The sequence below is a fragment of the Oenanthe melanoleuca genome, chromosome 8, assembly GCF_029582105.1.
Source record: "Oenanthe melanoleuca isolate GR-GAL-2019-014 chromosome 8, OMel1.0, whole genome shotgun sequence".
Taxonomy (NCBI): domain Eukaryota; kingdom Metazoa; phylum Chordata; class Aves; order Passeriformes; family Muscicapidae; genus Oenanthe; species Oenanthe melanoleuca.
Window position 1 is genome coordinate 28,521,570 of NC_079342.1, and position 25,141 is coordinate 28,546,710.

Here is a 25,141-nt window from a genome sequence, read left to right on the forward strand (position 1 = left end):
GGATAGTGGTCACCAGGAAGGCATGTCTTCAGCAGATCTCATTATATGATGATGGATGTTAGACCTTAGAGTGTCACAGGGGGGTTCTGTTTTGCTGGATGCTGTGCATGTGCAGAGACCATTAACACAGGACAAGGTGGAAGGTGGTTGACTGTTGTCAGCCCAACACTGTTGTCCATGCCATCAGCCCTATACTGTGTCTAGAGTTTGGCCTACCATGTTCAGGCTGTGCAGAGTGGCAAAGTGATGGGATTCTCTTTTTTCCTTCATAGCTGATGCCACAGGCAAAATGGCAGAAGGTCTTGGAAAAATAACGCACCCTTGAGGAATGGAGATCAGATTCTGCTTTCTACCTTTTCCTGGGCTTTGGCTTGAGCTGAATGCACCTCTGCGTGCTGAACTCTGTCACCTTGTGGTCCCCAGAAGGCAGAGGACTGACTTTAGGTCTGAATTGTGCACTTCCTCACTTTTGATCCACATCTGTGGTTGTGTAGGGGTGGCATGAGTTGCTTTGGTGCCCAGGCAGTGCTGAGCTTCAAAGTAGGTTTTGGAGGAGGTTCTCCCTGGTTCTTCCTGTCTAAAATAGTCTCTTTGTGCCTGAGTAAGCACCATGTCTTCTCTTCAGGCTTCTCCAAATCACTGAAGCCCCTCCAGCTGCCTGAGAATGTCCCAGGCTTGTGGAGGTAGCCAGATGTTCCCTTCTTCACATGTCCCTCAACATCTGCTTTAGTCTGCGTGGTTTCCCAGTATCGTAGATATTTCCAGTCAGTTTAGCAAGCTGGGCTGGGAGATTGCGTGCGCTGCAGTGGTGTTTCATAGCATCTGGCCTCCAAAGAACCAGAGAGTGGCCTCATCTGGAAAGCAGGTTTACTTTCAAATGTACATCAACAAGAGCTCCTATGTATGAAATTCACAGCCTCCTTCTTACACTGTGCCCTACACCTCCTCTTGCTGGTCTCACCACTGTCTGTCTTCCAGCCCTGCTTCTCTAGGTTATCACTTGTGTACTTCTAGCAGAGGATAGGAGATTCTCTGTGTACATTTCTGTCCTCCAAACCTCTGCTAGGCAGTGAGAGAGACTCACTGTACCTATCTTGCACTTAGTGCCTTGGTGCCTTGGACTTGTTTTGGTACAGCTTTGTTGGAAAACTCTGAGGAGGCCCTTCATGCCCTGGAGTGGAGGTGGGGTATCTCTTCTCTTCCCCCTTTTCCCATTTATGTCCTAAGAAATGTGAGCTTTTTGAGGCACAACCTCAAAGCTCAGGAGCAACATTGCAGCACATGGAGTCTTCCTAGGGCAGAGCTCTGCCCAGGGTTGCCTTATTCCCCGACACCAAGCAGGCTTGGACTTTAGTCTGACTTTTGTCTCAATCCCAGCTATGGTGATGCCGCTCTGTCTCCATTTCCAGATGTGAAATCCAGCCCCAGTTTGCACAGACCATCTGACACGTGGTGATTTGCATGAGGAGCCCATTAAATTCCTTACATGACAGACTGGAGTCATCACAGAGCCCTTACCATCACTGAGGCTGAGTGCTGCCACTGCTGCTCTCTGCCCCCGTGAGGAGACCAAGGACCAGCCAGAGCACAGCGTGGAAGCTGCCTCCTTGAGTCCCAGAGGCAGAGATGCATTGCCACGGGGCAGCCAGAAATACCTCTGAATTACCCAAATGATACAATTTTCTGTGTGAATCTACCAGCCAGAGGGTTAATTGCACCCTCTGGAAATGCTGGAGTGCTTAGGACAGGATGATGCAAGTTGCTGATGAAGTGTTTGCAGCTCGCACTACTTGGAAAGAGGCATTTAGGCAGCTGCAGCGGGTTCTGGCGATGACAAATCTTGGAAAGCAGACCTCCTGTTGGAGCGTTTGCGAGGGCGAGGCACCCAGACTGGTGGTGACAGGACAAATCACTTGCAGATGACATTATTTAGCCAGCAGACACTGTTTGTTTGACTGTTACTGATGCTCCTTTGAAGTCATGGATGCGGACCCACATGACTCACTCTACCATGTCCCTTCTCCACATGTCCAGGGCATCTCCTACTCTGCTCATTTGTGATACACTTGGCTCCCTTCTTGGCAGTGCTGGCTGCTGGACCAAAGAAGCATAACTTGTGAGTGCACAGATAACTTGTCTGAGGCTATGAAAGCAAGTCGCTCCCTCATGGTCTGAGAAGGGATGCAGAGAGTCCTGGTCTTTACATAAGGAAAGGAAATGGAGAAAAAAGCAAGCAATAAGTGGAAGTTGGATTTGATGCAAAGCCTACTGAAATCTGTTGGTGCCTATGGGCTTTGAGCCAAAATCTGTGGGATCATATCAGGCATTCCCTGAGGGTACCTGTAATGCTGGAGGAAGAGGCACCTTGCTTAGGTGTCAGAGACCAAGACAAGTGAGAGCTTCACTCTTTTCTCATGACTGGCCAGCTTGGGTGACTGTCTCCAGAGCCAGCACCATGCTAACCACCTTTGCCTCTCTGGCATGTCCTGGACATGAGCTTTGGGGTGGCAGTTGTCATGTGGCTGCAGAGCTGGACAACCGTTTAGCGGCTCCACATTGGGCCTTTGGAGCTGCAGTCACATACAAGGTTTTCTCTGCAGGAAAGCCAAGGTTGGCTCTGACTGGACTTGGGGTAAATTAATTCCTCTTCAAGCAGCTCTCCCGTGATGTGCTGGCTTGGGAGGTTTGGAGAGGCAGTGGATTCTCCTTCATGATTATATCCTGGAGTTGTCAAACCTGTTCACCCTGCTTATCCTAAGTAAGAATGGCCAGTAAGAATGTGATTTTTTCCTTCAGAATCATGATTTATGACTGCTGCCTGTTCTGGGCTGAGCAGATGCTGAGTTAAAGCTAGTAAGGGGATGTATCTTCTGTTCCCTGACTACTCAAACCCACCAACTCACTTTGTAGCTGGTTACTTATCACAGCTCATCAGACACTTAAACTTTTGTCTGGGTTTCCAGGCACATGAGATACCCTCAAGATGCTTCATTTGAATCCATTGCCTTCACAGTGGCCACATTCGCTGGAGATCACCCAAAGTGTGAGACAAATTTAAAATGAACACAGTGTGTTTTATCTGTACAAACTGATTTTCTTGATAAAAACATTAGAAGCACAGTTTTAAGAGGACAAATTTGAAAAGAAGAGAACACAACTTAGATCATGTTTGGCCATGATTCTCTGCACTCTTCCAATATCTTCTCCAATACAAGTGATTGGTAATTTAGCAGTTCCTCACTACCAGAACAAGCCCGCACTGAGGTTATGATGCCCTGGGTGTGCTGTGTCTGTTACAGAAAATGGATTAATCCTGGATCTCCTCTGTCTCTGTCACCTGACCTTCTTTCAAAGCTTCCTTGGCTCAGTTGTGGCTCTTCACAAGCTGCTGCTGCAGTGACTTGCAGAGAAAGCAGAAAAAGCGATTTATTGCAGAAGTAGATGCATTTTTATAGACTGGTTCGCAGAACCAAGGATAGAATTAAGCTCATTGGTCTAAGGAAGGTGACACCTCTTGTAAACATGCTTCTACCAAAACATCATGTTCCTCATGCACTCCTCCTGTCCACAACACTAGATGTTACACTTTGTTATTAATTCTTTCCTTTCTGTTTTCCTTTGAGTAGTTTGGGAAAACTCAAACTGTTTTTTTCCCTGACTCTCACCAGTATCCACAGTACAGGGTGGATAGAAGAAGAAGGGGTGGAAGAAGAGTGGGCAGAACAGGGAAGTGTGAGTCCCAAGACCAGTGCAGCAGTGCAGCACTGCCATTGTGACATGGGAATCTCTGCCCTGGGCAGGGGCTGTTCTCACATGGATTTAGTTTGCAGTGCTGCCTTGGGCGTGGTGTGTCCCCACAGCCTCACCATCCCTCCTTGTCCTGGCAGCATCAGGCTCCACACAGCTGCTCTTGCATTATCTCTTCTCCCTCAAGGAGCTCCCAAGGTGTCCTTAACTGTCTTTACTTTTCTCTCCTCATACATTCCTCCCTCCCTTCCTGCCATCCTCTCTCTGGTGTCTCCATCACTCCTGCCACCCCTCACTGTCCATCGCCCCCTGGCACCTCCCCTTGCCCGCCCTCGCTGCAGGAAGGCTGGCCTCATCCTCTCGCAGCTGGGGGACCTCAGCAGCTGGTGCAATGGCCTCCTGCAGGAGCCCAAGATCAGCCTGCAGCGCTCGTCCCTCAAGTACCTCGCCTGCCGCTACAGCGAGATCAAGCCCTATGGGCTCGACTGGTCGGAGCTCAGCCGGGACCTCAGGAAGACGTGCGAGGAGCAGACGCTGAGTGTCCTTTACAATGACTATGGTGACAAGGACTACTGAGGATTCTGGGCACCTGCTCTCAGGCTGGCCTTCCCACGGGCATTCCTGAGGGTTTTACACATGGACCCATGGAGGGGGAGGGTGTCACGTTTCTGGAGGCAGGAATTTGGACTGGGGAGCAAAACCGGCTCTCTGTGCAGGACTGACTCAGTATTAGTTTCTTCTTCAGCTTGGCCAAAAGCCTTTCTAGTTAGAAGTCTTGTGGGACCCAGTTTTCTTGGTTTTGTTTTATTCATTTTGCCAAGAGGTTCCTCAGCACTGGTGGAGAAGGCAGGTTGGAAGGGCACAGCCCTCTTCTTCTGCCCCATCCCTGCCCTGGCTGTAGGGACTGTCTCCAAAGGTGGGAACACCAGTCATGGGAGAAACATGGTGACACAAGCAGGATGGGAGAGCAGCTGATGCAGGTAAAGTGGAGGCAGGGCATGCAGGTTAGGTTGAGATGCTTATGGTTATGGCTGAGCTAATCAGCCACTGGATGGGCAACAGAGTTGGGATGGGGTTTTTTGCAGTTGTCAAGCGTGAGGTCTGGGTGAGACCTGAGCAAGCAAGGTGCTGTTGATGGGCGGAGCTGGCATGGTGTCTGTCATCAGCTGGGGTGAAAAGACAGGCATTGTGACCCCATCTCCTCAGGTTCTTCTGCTATGGTCAAAACCCACATGTGCTCCAAGACGCACAGTCGTCCAGAACAAAAGCAGTTTGGCCTTAGGGCCAATGGTCAGCTGGACATTGTGAGCTTTCTTCTTGAGGGACCACATTTCTAGGAAGCCAACTTAAAAATCTTTTCTATTATATTTTTTTTTTTACCCACAATAATAAAAACTTAGAAGCAGCATCAAGCTACTGCTGAGGAGAACTCAGCTAGGAGAGCAGCAGCCAGATAGCACAGACAAGATGTTCTGCACCAGACACTTGTAGCTGTGGTATAGCCCAGGCTCTGTGTGGTGAGGGGAGAGGGATGCAAGGTATGCCAAAGCCATGGTGCAGGATGGTCCTGAAGGTTCTGGTCCCAGAGAGGTCATGGAGGATGGGCTTCTGGGGGTGTTGCTTGCCCCTGTTCAGGCTCACATCTGCCTCTTCCTCTGGTAACCTTTTTTTTAAAGCCAGAGAGTTGAGGTTGTACTGGGACACTGGTTTGGAGCAAACGAGTCTCCAAATTCCTGTCACTGCTGATGATGTTGGAGGCAGAAAACAGGTTCCTTTAGCTTCAGCCTCCTGCCTGATTTGCAGAGGAGGCAGCTCTGGACTTGCCAGCTGTGCACCTTTGATCTGGACAAGACCAGAACCCTACAGTGGGATTTTTACGATGCCTCCAGAGAGAAATTTCCTTTTCATTTTTTTCAGTCTTGGCAGGAACAGTCTTCAGTCTGTCTCGTATGATTTTCTGCCTCATTCCTCCTCCTACCTGCCAAGGACATTGAATATCTGCATGGTGCTTGAGAGGGAGGCAGCTGTTCTCTACACCCCATCACTGCTGACAGCACTGCATCACTGTGTTTTCTCAACAGCAGTTCAGTATCTTCCTGCAGGAGCACACAGTGCTTTGCTCTTTACTTCTCATGGGCAGACATCTCTCCAGGGGCAGCTGGCCTGGACTGGGGAGCTGCTGGGAGCAGCCACCAGCAGTCATTATGAGCTGGGCATCCCCATGTCATTGCTGTAATGAGTGTGTCAAGCAGCGGTCATCAGACCAACATTTGCTCTGTGCAAGAAGGAAGTCTTCTGGATCCTTCTGGCTTTTTCTCATGTGTTTGTCCTTATATTTTGGTATGCCTGATGCTGCCAAGGGCTTAGGGCTCAGAGCAAGACCAGTGCCACCTCCATGCACAGGTATATGTGGGCAGGTGATCTGTACCGAGTCATCACTCCTTCTCCTTTTACATGAGACTTCTGGCCAAGACACTTCTGTTTATCCTTTTGCTTATCCCAGCAGATGCTGAGACAACTTTTAACTTTCATCTGGGCAGCCATCCAACCATGGCTGCATGGGCAAAGGGCACCTCTGCTCAACACTTCTAAGGGATGTTTGAATGAAGGCTGCTCTGGCCCAGACACCAGCTGGTTTCTTACCAAGTAATACCGTGTACATGGCCTTTATGTGAAATGCAGACTGTTCTCCTTTGGATAGCACACTCCTTTCTTTTATTGCTTACTAGGTGCAGCAGCAAGGACAGGAGTAGTGCTGTCTGCCAGCCACTCGCTGTGATGGTGCCAGGAAAACCCTGGACACCCCATGCATTCACACCTGCCTGGGTTACTTATTCATCTTCATTTGAAATCCAAGATCTATGCTGAGGCTCTGCAGATATTTCTCTTCTGCTTCTGTGCTGACACTTCAATGCCCTTGCATGGGCAACCAAAGCCCTACAGCATCATCAGCCATCTGGACCAGACTCTGCTCCCTGGGTCTCGGCTTCTTCATGGGCTGGGCTTTGGAGAGTGAGGGGAAAGCCATCCCTCCACAGTCCTTTGCCAGCACGCTTGCACAGCTGCATGGGGCTCAGCATCATCACCCCATGACAGACTTTGCGGGCTGCTGGCAGGCCCTGCCAGTGTGGCACATCTGTGGGGCCATTTTCACAGTGACCCTGGCTTTGTGAGGGCTTCCTTCTTGGTTTCCTCACTCTAGCTTTGGAAATCAGAACCTTGCCCAAGCTTGGATTTTCTTGCCCAAGTCTCTCAGCTACCACACAAGTCTATCTCAGACAAATGCCAGCAGCCAGCATTTGGGGGGAGCAGACCAATCCACCATGGGTGCTGCACCACGGCTGTAGACCTGGCCTGGTCTAGTGGAAGGTGTTTCTGTCCACGGCAGCAGGGTTGGTACCAGGTGATCATTAAGGTCCCTTCCAACCTAAACCATTCCATGTCTCTGTGATTCCCTGCAGAGCTGACACCATCCACATCTGCTGCAGGGTCCAACTTTTGGGCCGGTACAGTATTTTCTCTCTTGGACTTCTGATTCTTCCCAAGCTGTCAGCAACATGAGATCTGTTTTCCAACCATTTCTGCAACCTCCTTCACCCCCTTGCCTTTTCCTTTTGTTTTATTTCTGAATTAATAAGCAATCATTCACCTGAGATGAACCTCTGGGTCGTTAACTTTTCTTTGCTGCATCCGTACCCCTGTAATAGCATTACTACCTTTTCCTTGTCGTGGAGTTATTTAACATATAAAGACCGTTTGGTCCTTTTCTTTACAAAGATGGCTACAATTCATGTTCCTTGATGTTCTATTAAAACTCTAATGTGACGTTTTACTACTGTAGATTGAAAGTAGGGTGCTTTACGGTGAGATAGCCATGTGGCAAGAAATACAAAGCCCTTCTGGATTACTTAAGAAAAAAAAAAAAAAAAAAGAATAAATAATGAAGGTTTTAAACAACAGCAACAGAAATCATTGTAACTCTATGTAAAACTCCAGATGATAATTTAACTATTAAACGGAGCTGTTAGTAATCCCTGGCTCTGGCAAACTGGAGTGTTTGTTTATAGTCTTGGTCCAGTTGATGTCATCTTTGGTTGCAGATGAAACACTCCCTGCCTTTGAACTTGGGGAGTCTTTACACAAATTTAGCATTAGCCTGTCTGCCCACTGGGTTAGCCAAGTCCCAAACCACTCAGCACATACAGATGGAGCCATGTCTTGCCCACCTGCTCTGCTGGACGTGGGAAGGTAAAGATGTTTCCAGTCACCTTTAAGGGAGAAACCAGCCCTTGATTTGCAAACCTCCACAGAGGCTGGGAACTTGGAAGCAGACTCCAAAAATAGCTTCTTTTAGTCATTCTTTTAGTATATGAGGTTGATGGGATGGTGCTGTCTGGTGGTCATCAACCCCTGGAGAATGTCCTGGTCCATCTGGCAGGCTTTTGAGAGAGGACTAGCAGCAACATGAGTATTAATGTCCCACAAAGAATGTGAAAAACAGTGCCTGAACAGAGGTGAGATCTTCAAAAGATGCCAAAAGCCACTTACACTGCTGTGGACAGGCCATCAGGACTTCAAAGGGCAGGTCCCTTGGCCAAGCCTAGTGTGTACTGCCACCTGCCCTGCCAGATGGGTGAAAGACCCAGGGAAAGCCTGGGCAGACAAACAGGCAGACAGACAGGAAACTTGGGAGGACACGGGGATTTAGGGGCTATAGCACACAAATCCATAGGAAACCAGACTTCATCAAGTCTCATGGAACAATTTGGTTTTTTTTTTTCTTTTCCCAGTGCTAAATTGCAGGAAAATAAGCTAAAAATACACCCAATACTTTCCTTATCCTACTTCCCATGCAGTTAACCACCATCTCATTGCACAATAAGCTGTGGCTATGGAGCAAAATGGAGGAGGAGGAGAAGGAAGAGGAGGAGGATGAGGAGAGGGTCTGTATGGGAGCTGGGTGTGCAGCTGCAAGCCTGAACTGCTGTATAAATATCTCAGCACAGCTGCCTCATCACAAAATATTCTCAGGGGTCATCTGGCTTGCAATCCATGGGAGTTTGGAGAAAGCCACCCCCAAAAAAGGGTGAAGTGGACTGGAAGGGGTGCATCACCAGCACATTGGCAGGTTTTTAGGAAGGGTTTGGTAATTTGTGTCTGTGTGTTGGAAGGGTTGCCACTGGCTCCTCTCCACAGTCCATGATTTGGGGAGCTTTGCCTTAGGGAGGACATTTGATGTCACCAGGAGATGCTGTTCCTCCTCTGGGACTGAGCTCCTGTGCAAAGACCAGGCATGAAGAAAAGACCAATGAGGAGCATCAGAGACAGCTGGAGGAAGAAAAGTGGAGTTTAAACACAGGGCAAGAGCTTTTTGGTGTTTCTCAGTCTATAGGTACAAAATTTACCTGGTCACTTTAAAAAACAATGGAAAAAAATCCCCAAATCTTAAAGCAACTTTATTGTCTTGGGTTTTAACTTTCTTGCCAGGATGCCACTAGTCCTCTGGCTCTAGTGTGGGCCACCTTCTGCTCCCCATCCCCAGGGAGGTGAGGTGTGAACATATCTACACACACACACACACACACACACACACACACACACACACACACACACATACACACACACAGATGGATTTCTCTACATCTTTAGTGGATTACAAATTTCAGAAAGCCTTGGACCAGTTTGTAGGGTAACCTTCTGTAAAAGTGTTCTTGCACAGCAAAAGCTGCCTGGGTGGCAGCCTTGAATTAGGGAATGACATTGGAAGTAAGTGTCCCCCCCACATCCCAAAACCCAAAGGAAATCTCCAATTGGGCTGTGACTGTTCTGGGAGAGTCTGGTTTGGGAAGAGGAGAATATGTCAGACTGAAGCAAACCACCTCCTTGGCCCACTTTTGGGTGAATCAAGGAGGCAAGAGAGATGAAGGGTGAGAAGATTATTTATTTTTCATAGATTTTTATAAAAAATAATTATCAAATACAAAAAAATAAAAATAGCAGCAGCCTCCATTGTGAATAAAACCCTAAAGGGGACAAAAACCGCTCAATGTTGCTATAGAAGAACAATATTTCAGTATGTAGAAGCTGTCTGGTCATGAGAAGCACAAATGTCTACCAGCCAAGCCAGCAGTTCCCATCCCAACCCCCCAGTTCCCCTGTCCATGGGGCACAGTCCCTTCCCTGCACACACACGTGAGCTGAGAAAAGAACCAGGATTTTCATGCCAAAGGATACAAATGTGGCATATAAACATGTAGGCATCCAGGTAACGCTGACACCAGGCAGGGAAGGGTTTGTCATGGCAAGATGCTGGGGCTTGAAATTCTGCTGCTGTGTGTCATATTCATCCCACGTCCCACTGTCCCCACCTGAGGGGGGCTGCCAGACCCCCAGCTCTGCTGTGTTGGAATTCCTGGATCTCCCCTTTCCTGCACTGATGGAGCATGACAGGCTGCCTGAGCTGCACATCCTGGAGCTGTTGGGCCAACTACTATTTGAATTTCCTTGGGTTGTTTTTTTATTGAAAAATGGGTATCTGACAAAATATTGCTTCTGTCTGCCCAACTGACAGTGAATTTTGGGGTGGTGTCACCTGTGCATGATGAGAAAAAAAAAAAAGTCAGTGTTCCAAGAAGAGATGGGCCTCATTGTCCCCCACTTCTCTTCAAATCTGCCTAGGCCAGGTGGGTGGGGACACCTGGTGTGAGGAAAGGGCTTGGAGAAAGACAAGGCATCTCCTGCCTGGATGCTGGTAGGATGTCTGAGCACCTCTGCCCTACTCAGATCCTCCAGTAAAACACAACTGTAGGAAATTCCTGACAAAATAGGATGGGGTAGAGCTAGTGAAAACCAAATGGTGCCTTGCAAATTCTTGGTCTGTCCACACCGTGTCACCCTCTCTCCACCACTCCTTCACCAGACAAACTGGCTCAAAGCCTGTATGCAGCAGCACAGCCCTTGCAGGCAGGACACAGCTGGGCAGCCTGGAGTCATTTGGTCCCAGCCAGCAACTCACCCCGGGACACTGCAATGAGTCCCTTCTGTGGTCCCTTCTCTGCTCTGTTCTCCTCTTTCTGTCCCTTTTCTCTGCCTTTTTACAACACAAAACCATCAGTGATAATCCCAGCTGGAGCCAGGCACTTTTCCTATTGCTGCCTTTATGTGACTGGGTCCAAGCTGAGCTTCTGGCAATCAATTATGGGAGGCAGAGTTTCTTGCTGGGCTTCTTTGAGGCCAGAATTGAAAATGCAGATTTTCACTTGGTGCCTACAGGAACAAGACCCTGTTGGAAGTCAGCAATTGTATGTCCAGTGTGAGGGGCTGGGACAGAGATAATAATAACAATACCAATACTAAGGAAAATGTCAACAACAAAAGATTCTCAAAGTCTCCTGACAGGTTCCTTTGGTCCCTTTGGCATTACAGGGTCTAGTCTCCCCTGAGAGCTGCTGACAACACAACTCAGTGGAGCTCAGATGTGGGGGAAAGAGAAGGATCACCTCAGCATCCTTCATTCAAGCATCACACTGGTTTGGCCTCTACATCCAGTTGGGTGTGCAGTGGCTGGGGGTGTGAGACACAGGGAGCATGCTGAGCCTTTGCTCCTATTGACCATGCAGTGATCCCCATGGACACATAACCCTGCTCTAAAATAATGTGTGATGGATGCCTGTGGTGCCCTTGGAATCTGTTGTGCTCACTGGGATGATTCAAGGGCACAATAACATTTTTTCTCAACCCCAGAATCCTAATCTTGATCCACACCCTACACAGAACAAGGCAAAGCACTGCCAAATACCAAGGCCAAAACTTGGTCCCTGCAAGATGCCCAAATCACCTTGAGGTGTGAGCCTCCATGCCTGGGGAGCTCTCTCCTGGCATGGCCTGGATGTTTGGCTTCTCTCTCTGTCCTCCTTCCAGCTCCCCCTGAGCAAGGAAAGTGAAAATCCCTGCTCCTCCCACCCCGACCTGCACTTTTCCCAATGGTTTGTACTTCACAGCAGCATGGGTGTATGATAAAGGATATCCTTTCTCAGCTTCATTAAGAGGAAAGAAAATATTATATATATTTATATATATATTATATATATATATATATATGTATATAGATATAATTAAGTTTAAATATTTGCAGAGAGATCACAACTACCTCGACCTTGCTAAAAGACGTCTGTACAGCAGAGAGGGGTGAATAGTGACAAAATCCAGAGCAAAGACAGATACCCAGGAGCTGGACCAGGACAAACATCCACGGCAGCACCCGGGCTTGCAGCATGGATGGACCCTAGCCCGATGTGTGGCTGAGGTGGCACCAGACTGAGGCTGAGCACCTTGTGTGGTTTCTGGAGGGAGCAGCGATGGGGAGGGGACCACGTGCCTGCCCTGCTGTCTCCTGGGTGGCCTGGACCCCAGCCCTCCGTGCGCAGTGCCACCCCCACCCGGCTCTCCTCACACTCCTGCCCTTGCCTCCGTCATTCCCGTGGCCCCGCCGCTGCCCCTGGCTCCTCTGGCGCTGCCTGACTGAGAGAGGCCCCGTGCTGCCGCTACTGCTTCTGCTTCTGGTTCTCCTCGGCCGCCGGGTCGCGGCACGTGCACTCGTCCTGGTCGCAGTCAGCAGCAAACGGGATCACCTGGGAACAGAGGGACACCTCAGCTCCGCCCTGGGACGCCCTGTGCCCCGCACGGCCTCTCCTCCCTGCTATGGACAAAGGTACCTGCCCCGTTGTTGGCACTTCTAGGCTCTGCGCTCACTGAGGAATGGGCTCTGATACAACCTGTCCCCAGCTGAGTTTTTTCCTTAGCCTTTTCATTTTTGTTAATGTGTTTCGAATTTTGCACCCAAAGGTCAGGTTGAATCTTGTGCCCCAAATGTCAAACCCTGGGAAGAAGTGTCCTCTGATGGGTGTAAGACATTCAGACTAGGCCTGGCAGTGTAAGGCACCTCCAGATTAAAGTTTTACTTTGGTCCCTTTTAGAAAACCCACTTCATCCATGTCTGAACCTGTGGACCTCCAGCAAACCATGAAGATAATATAGCTTCGTCTTCTGCAGCTCTTGGGAGGAACTCAACCAAGCTCCCAGCTGCAAAGCTGACCTCCACACTGCCCAATATAAAAGCCAGGGTAGGTGCATTGTCCTTGTGCATTCTGGATTAAGGAAAGCCAGGCAGTGAGCAGGAACAGCCTTCCATGGGGCAGGCAGTGGCTTCATCTAGGGCCACTCACAAGCTGTGCAGCTTTCAGACACTCTGTGCAGGTCGGAAGGCTCATTGCACATTACTTTCTGTACAACAACTGCATGTGACCAAGCAAGACTGTGTCCCCTTAGCTGGTAGTAGCAGAGAAAGGAGGGAGGGCATACACTGAGCATCTGACTCCTGGTAGATAGTTGCCTGGTAATAAGCCATGGGAGCCGAGAAAACAGTTTCCTTCAGAGGTTTTATACACACCAGGCTCAGAGCCAGGAGTTTTTCTTACTGTGAAAACACACTTGATTTTTCACAGACTGGATCAGCAAAGGAAGGGCTGGAGCGCTTTGGGGATTTTTTGATGTTTAAACCCTGTATTTCTCCATCTGCCTTAACAGGGATATGCTGGAGGCTTGCTGAGCAGAAGATCTGGGAGCTGTGGGGGATGCAAGCTAGGTCTGGGTCTCCTGAGAGCCATGGGACTGAACCTACCCCTCCCCCCCTCCCGCTTTTCACTCTGAACCCATCCTTTATTTTGGCCATGCCTTGCTCTGAGATGTCATGATATTGTTGTGGGGATTTCACTCATCACTGGGGTGTAAAGCCTCTTCTTTCCTATCTCAAGTGGATCTTCCCAGGATTTTATTTTTCCTTTTCTCTGTGTATGTATGTGTGATGAAAGGAGAAATGATTCAAGCTCCACAACAAAGATGAGAAGATCCAAATTCACATATTTTCGCAGTGAGAAATTATTTCATGCCCTGTGATTTGTTTTGCTGTTGGATATGATTAGGAAGAATGGGCTGTGAGTGCTGGATAGCAAGTTAAGTGGAAGGGAAGGTGGTGATGGGAGACAAAGAAGGGTCTGTGCAACCCCAATGCCAAGTTGCTCCCTATATACTATTCTTCCCTTCTTCCCTCCTCAGAAGAAGGAAAACATCACTTGTAGAAGATGCCAGTGGACCATACCAAAAAACCCCTGTGACAGCTCAATTACACAAGGTGACTTCTGACTCACCATGTGTCGCACTATGTCCTATGGAAGTCATTTCTTTGGGACACATTCCCAAAACAAGAGGAAATCCCATAAACCGCAGTGGGAGCTGGGCTAAGGTTTCAATCACACTGGCCTGAGTTCAAATCCCACTCTTAAACAGTGTGATGATGTCCATCAGCTTCAGCTGGCTTTGGTTTAAAATTGTGCGTTTGTTCTCCCTTCATGGGAGAATTACATTGCAGGCTCAGTTCCACAGCCAGCAAAGCCAAAGAACATAGATAACAGTCACCCCTGAATCCCCAGATCCTGGCCAAGGCCACAGGAGGTGCTCCCTTACCTTCCTGGAGGACAGTGTGGAGGAGCAGCAGTCCCCACCATCATACTGGCAGTATGCCCGGTTGTTGATGGTGTCACACCAGCCATCTGCTTGGAAGGGCTAAGGCAAAGGAATGAGGCTTCATTAAAGGCCATTCAAAAACATAAGGTTTCCCACAAAAGTAGAGGCTCCAAGTCCTCAGCAAGGCCCCTGTGCCCACTTCCACCATATGCAGCCCCCTCTTGAAAGCCAAAGTGCACCAGATTATCACAGCTGGTGTGGATGGAGCAGTGGGTGTTCCAAGGGCAACAGCTAGAGGATTGTGGAATTGTGTCAGAAATGTTAAATGGCATGGGCAGCCATTCAGAAAACGAGTTTATTGTTGAGTCATCTGATCAGAGAATAAGCAACTGGGGCTGAGAAGCAGCCAGTGAAGGCTGAAAAACTATCCTGTGCAATGGCTGCGACCAGCGACGTGCACGGGAAGCACTCGCAGGGAGGCATCAGGAGCAGTCGGCAGCCAAGGTTCATTTATCATAGATCTACACCAGCACTGTCCAGCAGTCACTGAACTAGCTACAGGATGGAGAAGCCATTCATGACAGAGGGATTAGTTATGAAATGCTTCTTTTACTTTGAGCTCTGTGATTGTACTTATTGGCCCAGCACCCATGGGTGACCTCCAGGAGCACGTTTTCCATCAGAATCGTGGAATCATGGAATGGTTTTGATTGGAAGGGGCCTTAAAGACCATCTCATTCCAAGACCCCTGCCATGGGCAGAGACATCTTCCTCTAGATCAGGTGTCCAAGTTCTTTCCTATCTGGTCTTGAATATTTCCAGGGATAGACCTGCGCCTGCATCTCACCACCCTCAGAGTCAAAAATTTCCTCCTAATATCTAGTCTAAATCTACCCTCTCTCTCAGTTTAAAGCACTACCCGTTATCCTATCACTTCATGTCCTTGCCAAAAGTCCTCTCTCATCCTTGTGTAGCCCCTTTTAGTCCTGCAAGGTGCTTTTAGGTCTCCACAGAGTCTTCTCCAGACTGAATAGGACTCTTGGTGGAAACCTGGTTCTGTTGTTCATGGAAACAGCTAACCTATTTAATTGGATCTGGTCCCCAAACAACAACCAAACTCCAAAAAATGCCCAGACTCAGCCTTTGATGATGGACACTCACATGTACCACCCTTAAACTGAATGAGAGCCTGCTGAAAAATATCACTGCACCCACTGTGCCAAAGCCAACATGTGGGCCTGGTGATAATACCAGTAATTCACATGAAAAAACCATGCCAAAACCAGAGAACCCATGTGGATTTTTGTCCTTATGACTCACAAGGAACAGAAATGGGCTCAACACAGGCTAATAACAGTTTAGGAAGTAGCAGCAGGGATTATGGCAAACCACCAAGTCTGGTCTCTGCTATCAGTAGCACAGGCCACAGGCCAAATTCGGGCAGCCACTGAGAGCTTGCATTAGCCTGGAAGACTTTGGAAGAGCAGAAAAAAGAGAACACCTTCCTACAGCTGGAACATTGAGGCACAGCCAAGTTCAGTAGCTCGGTCAAAAACAAGAAGGGATTTGACTCCAATCATTGCTGTCACAAACCATGTCCAGAGGAGACCACAGTGCAATTTCATCAAGGCAACAGTGTTAACACTCCTCTTCCACTAAAAAGCATCAGGAGGGTCTTAAATGATTGTGATGAAAGAAGATATCTTAGCCTCGAAGCAGCTTTGAGCATCAGGAGGGCCAGGGCAGGGATGTTGGGGCTGGCAGGTGCCAGGATGCAGTTGGGATTGGCCAGGGTCGCTGGCAGGGGAAAGCTCTTCTGGGTGTGATTTGCTTTTGCAGCCTTCCACGCGGTGGAGTTTTTCCTTGAGCCTTGCTCCATATATCATGACTCACTGGCAAAACAACACCCGTCGCTTTGGTAGTTTCCATACAATTATGGGGAGGTTTGCCCATCCTGGCTGCACAGGTCTTAAATGATTTCCAGATCTTGCGTGCAAGGTAGGGGGAGGACAGAGGCAGGGACAGGATGGGGAAGGAGAGGCTTGCAGTCTCTCACTACACCTATCAGGGCTAACTGCCCCCTCCTCTCCCCCAGCCAGAGCCCGTACCCCACCCTAAACAAATACAGGCTCCTATGGCAACACTTGGTGGGGAAACTTAACAACTCATGCTCCAAATTACATTGGAAAAACATATGAAGGGAAAATAAAAAATGACTAATTGGACTTGAGACTCAGAAGAGCCAGGCACAGTGTTTGGGGATTTCTGTCCCTGTTCCTTGCCTAGTATTTGGAGAACACACTCCTGTGCTGTTGCCTTACTGAGAACTTCCATATGGTTTTGTCTTTGCACGCACAAAGAACAAGGTAAGGTGCTGCTTACCCTCGAGGATGCAGGAGCCTTTGTACTTGCATCAGTCTCATTTTGGCCTTGCAGGAATTTTGGCCTTGCATGGCAAGGGAGGACACAGACAATACAATCTACTAAGGGTAGGTGATGTGAGAGAGAGGAACCCATACAGACTCTGTTCAGCCTGTGCTTGAGACACATGGCTCTACAGAAAGCAATGCCAGTGGTGGGAGAAGGCGGTTTGCTCATGTCTTCGACTTGCAAAATCTCCTGATGATGTTTTAAGATGTTGGCAAGAAAAAGGAAAACATCAATGCCCAGCTGTGCCACATGAAGGTGATGGATGTGATCCAGGGAAATGGTCAGCTGGGTCTCAGCTGCCAGAATACGCATCCTCCAGTGTGGGGCGGGTAGTGGGCTGGTTGAAATGTCTCTCATAAACAGGGAAAAGATGAATAAGGTAATTGCAGCCGCCGCTGTACGCTGTGTTGAGTGGTGGGGAGCTGCTGGGCCGGGGGTGTGCCACTGAGGCAGCCAGGGAGCTGAGCTGTGTCAGCGGATATCCCGCTCGGCCATCCATCTTCCTTGTTTGTTCAGACAGGAGCTCCATGGGGCGTGTGTCAGCACGTGGAGGTGCAGCATCTGGCACGGCCGGGCCAGAGCCCTGTGCTGCCGGCACAGAAATAGCAACAGCAAAGCAAGTGCTTGGCAATTTAAATAGGCTAAAAAAACACAGGCTCTCAAAGCTGGGAGAGGCACAGATGAAAAGAGAAAAAATTTAGGGGGAAAAAAAATGAAAGAGGGAAAAACATTGCAGGCAAAGGAAGGACTCAAGAAAGGATTGGTTAGACCCCAATGCATCCCAGCCAGAAGCATCTCTGAGTACTCGGTGGTAGAGTTTCTCTCAAGGATGCTGGGAGATGCCCCGCAAGGAGCAGTGCCTGTGCACAGTATTTTTCCACTACCCTTGAAGATTCCCCAGGCTGGCTCCATTCCTGGGGCTGTTATCCTTCCCAGCAGGGAGTCCCCAGTGCCATCAGTGAGGTGGGCAGGGTCCAGGCATTTTTCTTCAAATCCACCTTACATGTAGGTTGATTCAGTGTGAAAGAGCACGAAAGGGTGCAACACGGTGAGGGAAAGCTGGATCACGAAGACTCAATCACAGATCACATCAGACATATTTCAGTGCTGCACTACTGGTGTTTGACAAACATTATTTTCCAGGAATGCACATTTTGCTCTGGTTGGGCACACCTGAAGGCCCAAGCACCTTGCTTTTGGCCATGCCTCCTTCCAAATGCTTTGGAGGAAGGTGGAAAAAAGAAAGAAAAAAATCAGCATTCACCTGGCCAACTGTGTAACTGAGGAGCTGAAAGACTGCCCTGATCTGCCACTAAGATGGAAAGTGCTTGTCATTTCTATCTGCATCCACCCAGTGAAAGGCCAGATTCCAGTCTCAGGGAGTCAAGTTCAGCCTTAAGAAGCAAAATGCTTTCTCCCAGACTGATCCATCCAAGGAGGGTATACAGCTTGCTTTCATGGAACTTCTCAGTCAGCATGAATTTTGCTGTCCTTTCATTTTTCCATTTGGGAATTGGTATTCTGGGCGTCAAGCTCAGACTGTTTCCATGCTAATACAACCACGTGGCTGAGAAGATGCAAGTGTTTTTGCCCTCCTCAGCTGTCACTTTGAAAGCAGCCCCAGAGAAACAGGGGAACCACCATTTGGGGAGGGCCCAGGCCTGCAAAAGCTGCTGCTGCCCTCAGACTCATGCCTTGTGCATCAATACTGGTAATTGTGCTCTTGGGACAGATGAGTCACCAGTGGTAGGAAGATGAGTTGGAAACCCCATCCCTTTGGTGGCAGGGGCATGTCAGCCCAAAGCAGGCTTCACAGAACCACAGCACATGAACATAAGTTGCCCTAGGGCTGAAGAGGGCTATAGCTGCAGGGGTCTTAGGCATGCAAGAGAAGCTGTGTCCCAGGTGAAGGTGCTGTCTGTGGCAGGATATCTGGGAAAAGGAAAAGTATGGACAGGCTGCAGTAGCCCTTGGAGAGGCAGAGGGCAACTTCTCCCTGCCATATGTCTTCCTTTCTTCCTCACCTCAGTCACCAGCACGATCTTTCCAAAAGCTCTGGGAGGTCCCTGGGAGGATTTGAAGAGTGCCCAAAGCCTGTTAAACATCTGTACTAGGGTTTCACTTAAAGCCCCAATATATCCACTACCCCAGCTTGGGTCCCTGAAAATTCCCCCTCACATTCCCATCCTAATCCTTCCAAACCACTGTTCCCCTGCAGAAAACTTTCAGTCCTTAAGGCCAGAGATGTGACAGGAGCTGGCTAAAGTGATGCTATAGCACCATGTCCCCAGGACACATCCCTTTCCTTACACACATTCACGCTGGTGAGGCAGAGAGCCCGGTCATTCTTGGCTCTCCCTGCTTGCCCAGGGAAGTTGACTGGGAATGCAGACTGTGGGAGGAAATGACAATGTTCATTGTTTGGATTAAATATTTTTCTTGGCCCTCTCTCTGTTGCAGTGTCTTTCATTTTATTTTTTCTTTCCCCCTTGACACCCCAAGTACATTCACTTTCCTTCTCCCTTTTTGGAGGCTCTCTGGCATACGGAGGAAATTGGCTCTGAAAAACAGAGGGACAGAGAAGGAACAGGTCTAGCTTATGCTCAGAAAGTTTTTTTTTGGGATGTTTTTGTGCCCTGAGCCACCCTGAGCAGTGAGCAAGGTCTACTTGGTCCACTGTAAAGAGGGAAGCAGGGTGAGCACCACGCAGAGGAAGAGACATCTAGACGTTTGGAAACCGGAACCTGGGACCAAGTGGGCTGAAGAAGAGAAACAAAATCCTACAGACTTAGTGCTTCATTGTCCATTTTTATGTCTTCCAGTCTCTGCCCCCTGAGCCATCCCTCTGCTCCTTTTGAACTGTGGCAGATGTCCCTTGGAGGTACATGCCTGTTGCATGATTTGTTGGAGACATCATGGACCTGCCCCATCACATCAGACACAGACGGAAAGCAAAATAGAGAAATTCCAACTGCTTGTTGAGCCTGCTAGTGTCCCTGAGCCACTCATCAGCTTAGCATGCAGATTGTTTATATCACATCTCAGAACTGTGCTCCAGCTCCAGTCTTCTCCCCAAGTTTCACTACAGAAACAGAGGTTTGCTGCTTGAGAACATTCTCCATATACCTGAATGAACACCCCAGGGAAGAGGTGGTGGGCTGGAGGGTTGTAACACCCCACTGTCTCATTTCAGCTCATGGACCTTCACTGGTACTGCCATACCACCTCCCAGCAGTCTTGGTGTGGAGCTCTAGGTGTTCTTCAGGACAGTGGGCTCCCTTGGACACAGGTTTTCTGCTAAGAGCTGGGCCATGTGAACCAGCCTGTGCTGAGGTTGTGCAGGGTTGATGTCTGTAAGGGGGATGGAGTGCACAAAGGCTCCACAGGCTGCTGTCAATGGCCATCTTGGGAGAGAAGGCCCTTGCCTTTATGATGCCTGAAGGTACTTCTGTGTCCCAGGCCAAGATTTGGCTCAGATATACTTCTGCTGCAAAAGTGAACACGGGCACTCAGGACCCTGAATGGGGATGTATTTCTTTATCCCTCTGAACTGTGCTGCTCAGAGGCCTCATGTTTCAGCAGAGAGCCATCTGGAAAGGTCTTTGCACAGTCCAAGGGACAAGAGGGAAGAATGCTGGTGTAGATCACCACACCAGAGCAGATCTTTGCTTCTATCAAAATATCCATGGCTATTATCTATTCATAGTGAGTTCCTCGGCATTGTCCTTTTTACACCCTGATCTCCATGCTAACAGGAGAAGATAAACAGAAGCAGGAAAGAGCAGAGAGAGAGAAGCAGAGGAAGTTTTTGTGTGTCAGTAGTGCTTCTGGCAAGCACGGTGGCCCACCAGTCACAGGGATAGCACTGGGACACACAAGAGAAGCAGGATTTCCCGTGCCATGAGCAACAGCCTGCCATCCTGCCCTCAGCAGCTCGCCTGCTGCATGGATTAGATCTCCTGCCAAGCCATTTGTGCAAAATATGTTACAGGATAGAACGGGTTATGGAAAACAAGCCTTGAAAACCACAAGGGCCTCCTGACCCACTTGTATCTGGTTTCCGCCAAGTTCTTGTTACAGATCTTAAACAGAAAGAAAAACAATGTACAAGGGATGAAGGAGCTGAAGAGGAATGAATATTCGTGTTGGAAGAGCAGTTGGCTGGGCTACGCTTGGGGATGTTTATTATCAGAAACAACTCACTGATTTTTACTTCAGCGGGTGCTTTCAGTGGTTTTCCACTCTGTCTTTACCACTGGCTGCATGACTGTGACTGCTAGGAGGGGGAAAAGCAGGACATGGACAGAGATGAGGGGAAAGCACCTGAACTGGAGAGGGCTGAGAAGCAGCTCAGGTTAGCACATCCCAAGTGCAGGGCTGCTGGCACTGTGGCTTGGGGAAGTTGAGGCTGTTTTCACCTCTTTGGGGCTCCACCACCACTGGTGGTGTATCTGGGCGGTGGAGCCGCATTTTTTGGGGTCCTGTCCGTGCAGGTAGGGGAGGGGCACCTGTCCCTAGTCCTTGCACCGTGCTGCTGTGTGATCATTTTATTTCCCTCTGCCTTAATAAAATGATGCTGCTACAGTAACACTCTGTGAGCAGGGGACACAGATCTTTTGACTGTTTAGGAAAAGCATTTTTGGAAGAGAAACAGATTTCTTTGGAATCATCCCCTGGAAGGCTAAATCCCACGCTGAGCAGCCCACACCACCCATGCCAAAAGCAGCATGAAAATGTACCCAGCAGGTATGTAAAGAGCTCTCCACCTTGCCTTCCACCTCCCCAGTATGAAGAGCTTTGCCTTCACGAGTCAGAGGTCAGGTCTGATTCAGAAGTGACCACTACCTGCAGTCCTTGCTCCTCATGCTCCCCCACCATCTGCACAAGCTGCAGTAAGCAGGGCAGAAGGTACAGCATTGTCTGGTGCAAGAGAGGAAAAAGATGTGTGAATCATGAGAGAGTCACTAAATTCTGGCCATGCTGCTCTAGTTGCTCTAGAGAATCTCCTTAGTGCAGGTGGGATGCCTGTAGTTTTCATTGCCTTAAGCCTCAGAAGTACAGAAAACAATCTTTTCTGGAGCAGAGTATTCCATCAGCATCTCATTTCTTACCAGTTTCCTGTGCTGAGTTTTGCCATGGTACAAAATCAGAGACCCACAAGTCTGGGATAACTGAGAACCAAGGGTCCCCAGCCTCACCGATATGCAAGAGCAGAGGCAGCTGGGCCTCAGTTGCAGTGCTGTCCCAGGGAACAAGTCTCACCCTGTCTCCCATCACATGAAAGAACAGCAGATTTTAGGTGACACTTCCCACCATCCTTATTGCATATGCCTTCCAAAGGGTTAATTCTGACTGAGAAATGCTGGACACAAGCCACAGATGTGTGCTGAGTGAAGGTTTTGTGCATGCTGGTGGGAAGAGCTAAGGATCCTTCAGAGTCCTTCACTACCTGTTGGATCAAGAGATTCAGGAACAACTTGCAACCACAAACACACTTCAGTCCCTGTTTGAACAGTTCCATTGTAATACCTCAGGAAAACCGCAAAACAGAGAACAGATTAAAGCTTTACGGTTGTGATAACGTGACCAGCAGCATGAGAGGGCAGCAAGACCTTATCCTTGTGCAGGGAAGACCTGAGAAATTCCCAGCAGCTCATGCTCACAACAGTGTTTTGTTCTCTGCCCATCTTCATCCAGGGCATGAGGCAGACCTCAAGTCCAAGTCCCTTCCAATTAACCCTTTGCTACCTGCACATAATGACGTGAAGCTGGAGGTGAGAATGAGGACAGCATGTTGCACAATGTGTTGGCTGCCCAAAAAAAGCTGCCCATGTTCACCAGTCCCTGATAGAGCAGTCTAGCTTTCTTCAAGTGCATTAGAGCAGGACAGTGGTGGTTACCCTGTTCTGTGAATAACATCGGGTAAACACTGATGATGACAAAATAAGTGAAATTTTGCACCTAAACCACATCTACAATGTGAAGCACAGGAGTCCCTGTGGTGGGAGACAAAAGGGTGCTGCACAAACTAGGAGGGGCTCTATAGGAACCATGCTCATGCATGGACTACTTTGGACTGTGGCAGGAAAAGTCCAAGGGAGCCACCTGGACCTCTGCACATGCTGTCTCCTCCTCTGAAGTCAACAGTCTCACTTGCTTTTAGGCATATCAGAGGTGATCACCTTGGCATGGCTCAGGAGAATGTGACCCATATGCTGCAAACACCTCCCTCACAGCAGTCAAACACACCACCAGGACCAAAACCACCTCCTCACAACCCATGGAGGGGAGGAGAGGTTTCTCTCCTCATCCAATCCCCTGTCCTGACAGCCCCAAGCCCCCTCCCTTGGTGCTGCCATCTGTTTTTCTACTGATGGCAGGGGACGAGATGTTCCGCTGGCCCTCAAAAGGCAAAGTGTGCTCAGTGCTAACTTGTATTCCTGACGGGCTCCTGGAAAGGTTTGCATCCCTCCCTCCCTCCCTCCCTCCCTGAAGTACGTGCCTCACTGCTCCGGCACTGGGGAACTTGGCAAGGCACAGCAAGAGAGCGGGAGGCAGATGGATGACCAGATTAATGGAAAGAGAAGGGAGGCAGGGAGAGGAGAGAGAGGGATGAGCAGGCAGACTGATCCACCGCCAGCACAGGATAAAGATGAGCGAGAGTCCCTCTAATGCCATTGCATGGTGACCTGGACTTTCCAACACGAGGCAGAGCTCCAGATGGAGCGGGGAAGGTTGAGCCTTGGCTACTGCTCCCATGCCCCGGCCTGAAGTGACTCCACCAAAGAGAGACAGTATGAGCTGCCAGGTGGCCTGGATTTCTCTTATGTAGGGTTGCTCCCCTCACTGAGGCATCCAGAAGAGAAAACTTCCTGATCCAACACACACTTGGCAGTCAATGGAGAGACAACGGAATCTCCAAGGAGTGACTCAGACCTGAAGTGACATGGACAGTCCACTGGAACAGCATTTCACTGCCCAATGATGGCAGTCTGGGCTCTTAAAGGAGGTGTCTCCATTGAGGGGCTCCTGTGAAATGAGAGGGAACCTGGGACTAATATGGCCCATGGACATGGCAAGTGAAGCTGAACCATGTGTGTGAGGGGGCCCACCGTGCAGTGAGAACAGAGTACAGATTATATTCTTTCTCTGCCCTGCCCCTGCTGTGAAATGCTTCTGTATCCAAAAGGGATTGGGGGAAGTGAAACAGCCTCTGAGAAGTGAAGAGCTTTTCATCATAAGGAGGGCAGAGAGGAATAGGAATGAGGATGGAACTCAGCAGACATGAGGTAGAAACAACATTCAGGGCATTCTGTGGTCAAACAGGGAGAATGGTGACATCTCCTTTCTTGCCAGTGCCAAGCAGCAGTTCCCAGAGCAACACTTTGAATGAGGCACTTTCAGTAAGAGTTATTCTTTATGGCAAGAAAATGACTACTATGAAATTCATGTGGGGGGAAAAGAGTTATCTAGGAAAATTTGGATTATTGTTCCAACCTTAACAGCTTGCAGCACCATAGGAGGAAACACATGGAAAAGAATAAACCAAGACATGCATGTGAGAAGTGAGAAGGAAAACAGAGATGAAGAGGAGGCTGGGAGCTGTATCTGAAAAGAAAGCATAAGGGTGAAAGAAACTATCTAAGAATGAATCTTTATTAGTATTACAGTGAATGACTGTGACCTTAAAAATAGGCCGGCCCTGATGGAAGTGGTAACAAGGAAGAAGGCACTGTTCCACAGGGGAGAATCAGGATATCTAACAAGGAGTTAGTTGACCTGAAGGACTAGGGAGAAAAACAAGATGACATTCTCTTGTGTAAAATTAAAGGGCAAGCTCTTGTACTGATGGCAAAACATCTGGTGTTAGCTTGGTGCTCATCAGTTGGAAACAAAGGAGGAAAAGAAAGATCTGCGTGTACTTGCTGACCTCAGGATATCTGAACTGCCAGACTGATGCAACTGCAGAAACAACAGATATAGTCCTGTGTCCCATCAAAAGAGACATTTCCAGTACAAGGAAGCTTTATGCAGGGCTTTGGTGAGACCTTGGATGGAAGAGTATGTACTGACTGCTTGGTTGTTCCTGATAAAACAATAATTGAAAGCAGAAAAAGCATTAAAAAGTCTATAAGGGAGAAGAAGAACATGGAATCTCTCCATCTTCTGGTGGGACACTGCAAGATTTTGGCTTGGTTAACCTCCTGTGTGCCAAGAGTCCTGCCTGAGACTGCTTTCTAAGAGTAAAGAAGGGTGACAAGCAAATAGGAACAGAAAGAGCTCATGTTGACTGTGAGCACGTTTGCGTGGTTGATGAGAGCACAGTGATGTACACTGAGACACTGGGACTTCAGGTACTCAGTTTTTCTTTCTTTCTCTCTCTCTCTCTCACACACACACACACAAACAAATAAACTGGCATTTTTCAGCATTCCCTATGGGA

At 48.8% G+C, this 25,141-nt stretch overlaps 2 protein-coding genes across 3 annotated transcripts in view; one reads left to right on the forward strand and one right to left on the reverse strand.

Annotated features, from left to right (window-relative positions):
* Positions 1-11,966, forward strand: part of ASTN1 (astrotactin 1) — a 58,009-nt gene extending 46,043 nt beyond the window's left edge. Inside the window, exon 23 of one of the 2 annotated variants that reach the window (XM_056497684.1) lies at positions 4,089-7,580. In XM_056497684.1, coding sequence (XP_056353659.1) covers positions 4,089-4,323 — 235 coding nt within the window. In that variant the 3' untranslated portion in view covers positions 4,324-7,580. Of the gene's footprint in view, positions 1-4,088; positions 7,581-11,881 lie in introns of those variants that run through there. The other variant, XM_056497685.1, reaches the window with a different exon arrangement.
* A 324-nt stretch (positions 11,967-12,290) lies between these two features.
* PAPPA2 (pappalysin 2) overlaps positions 12,291-25,141 on the reverse strand; it is an 88,289-nt gene continuing 75,438 nt past the window's right edge. Inside the window, exons 21-22 of the mRNA XM_056497683.1 lie at positions 14,269-14,367; positions 12,291-12,377 (exon numbers count right to left, since the gene is read on the reverse strand). Of these exons, the coding sequence (XP_056353658.1) occupies positions 12,291-12,377; positions 14,269-14,367 (186 nt within the window). The remainder of the gene's footprint in view (positions 12,378-14,268; positions 14,368-25,141) is intronic.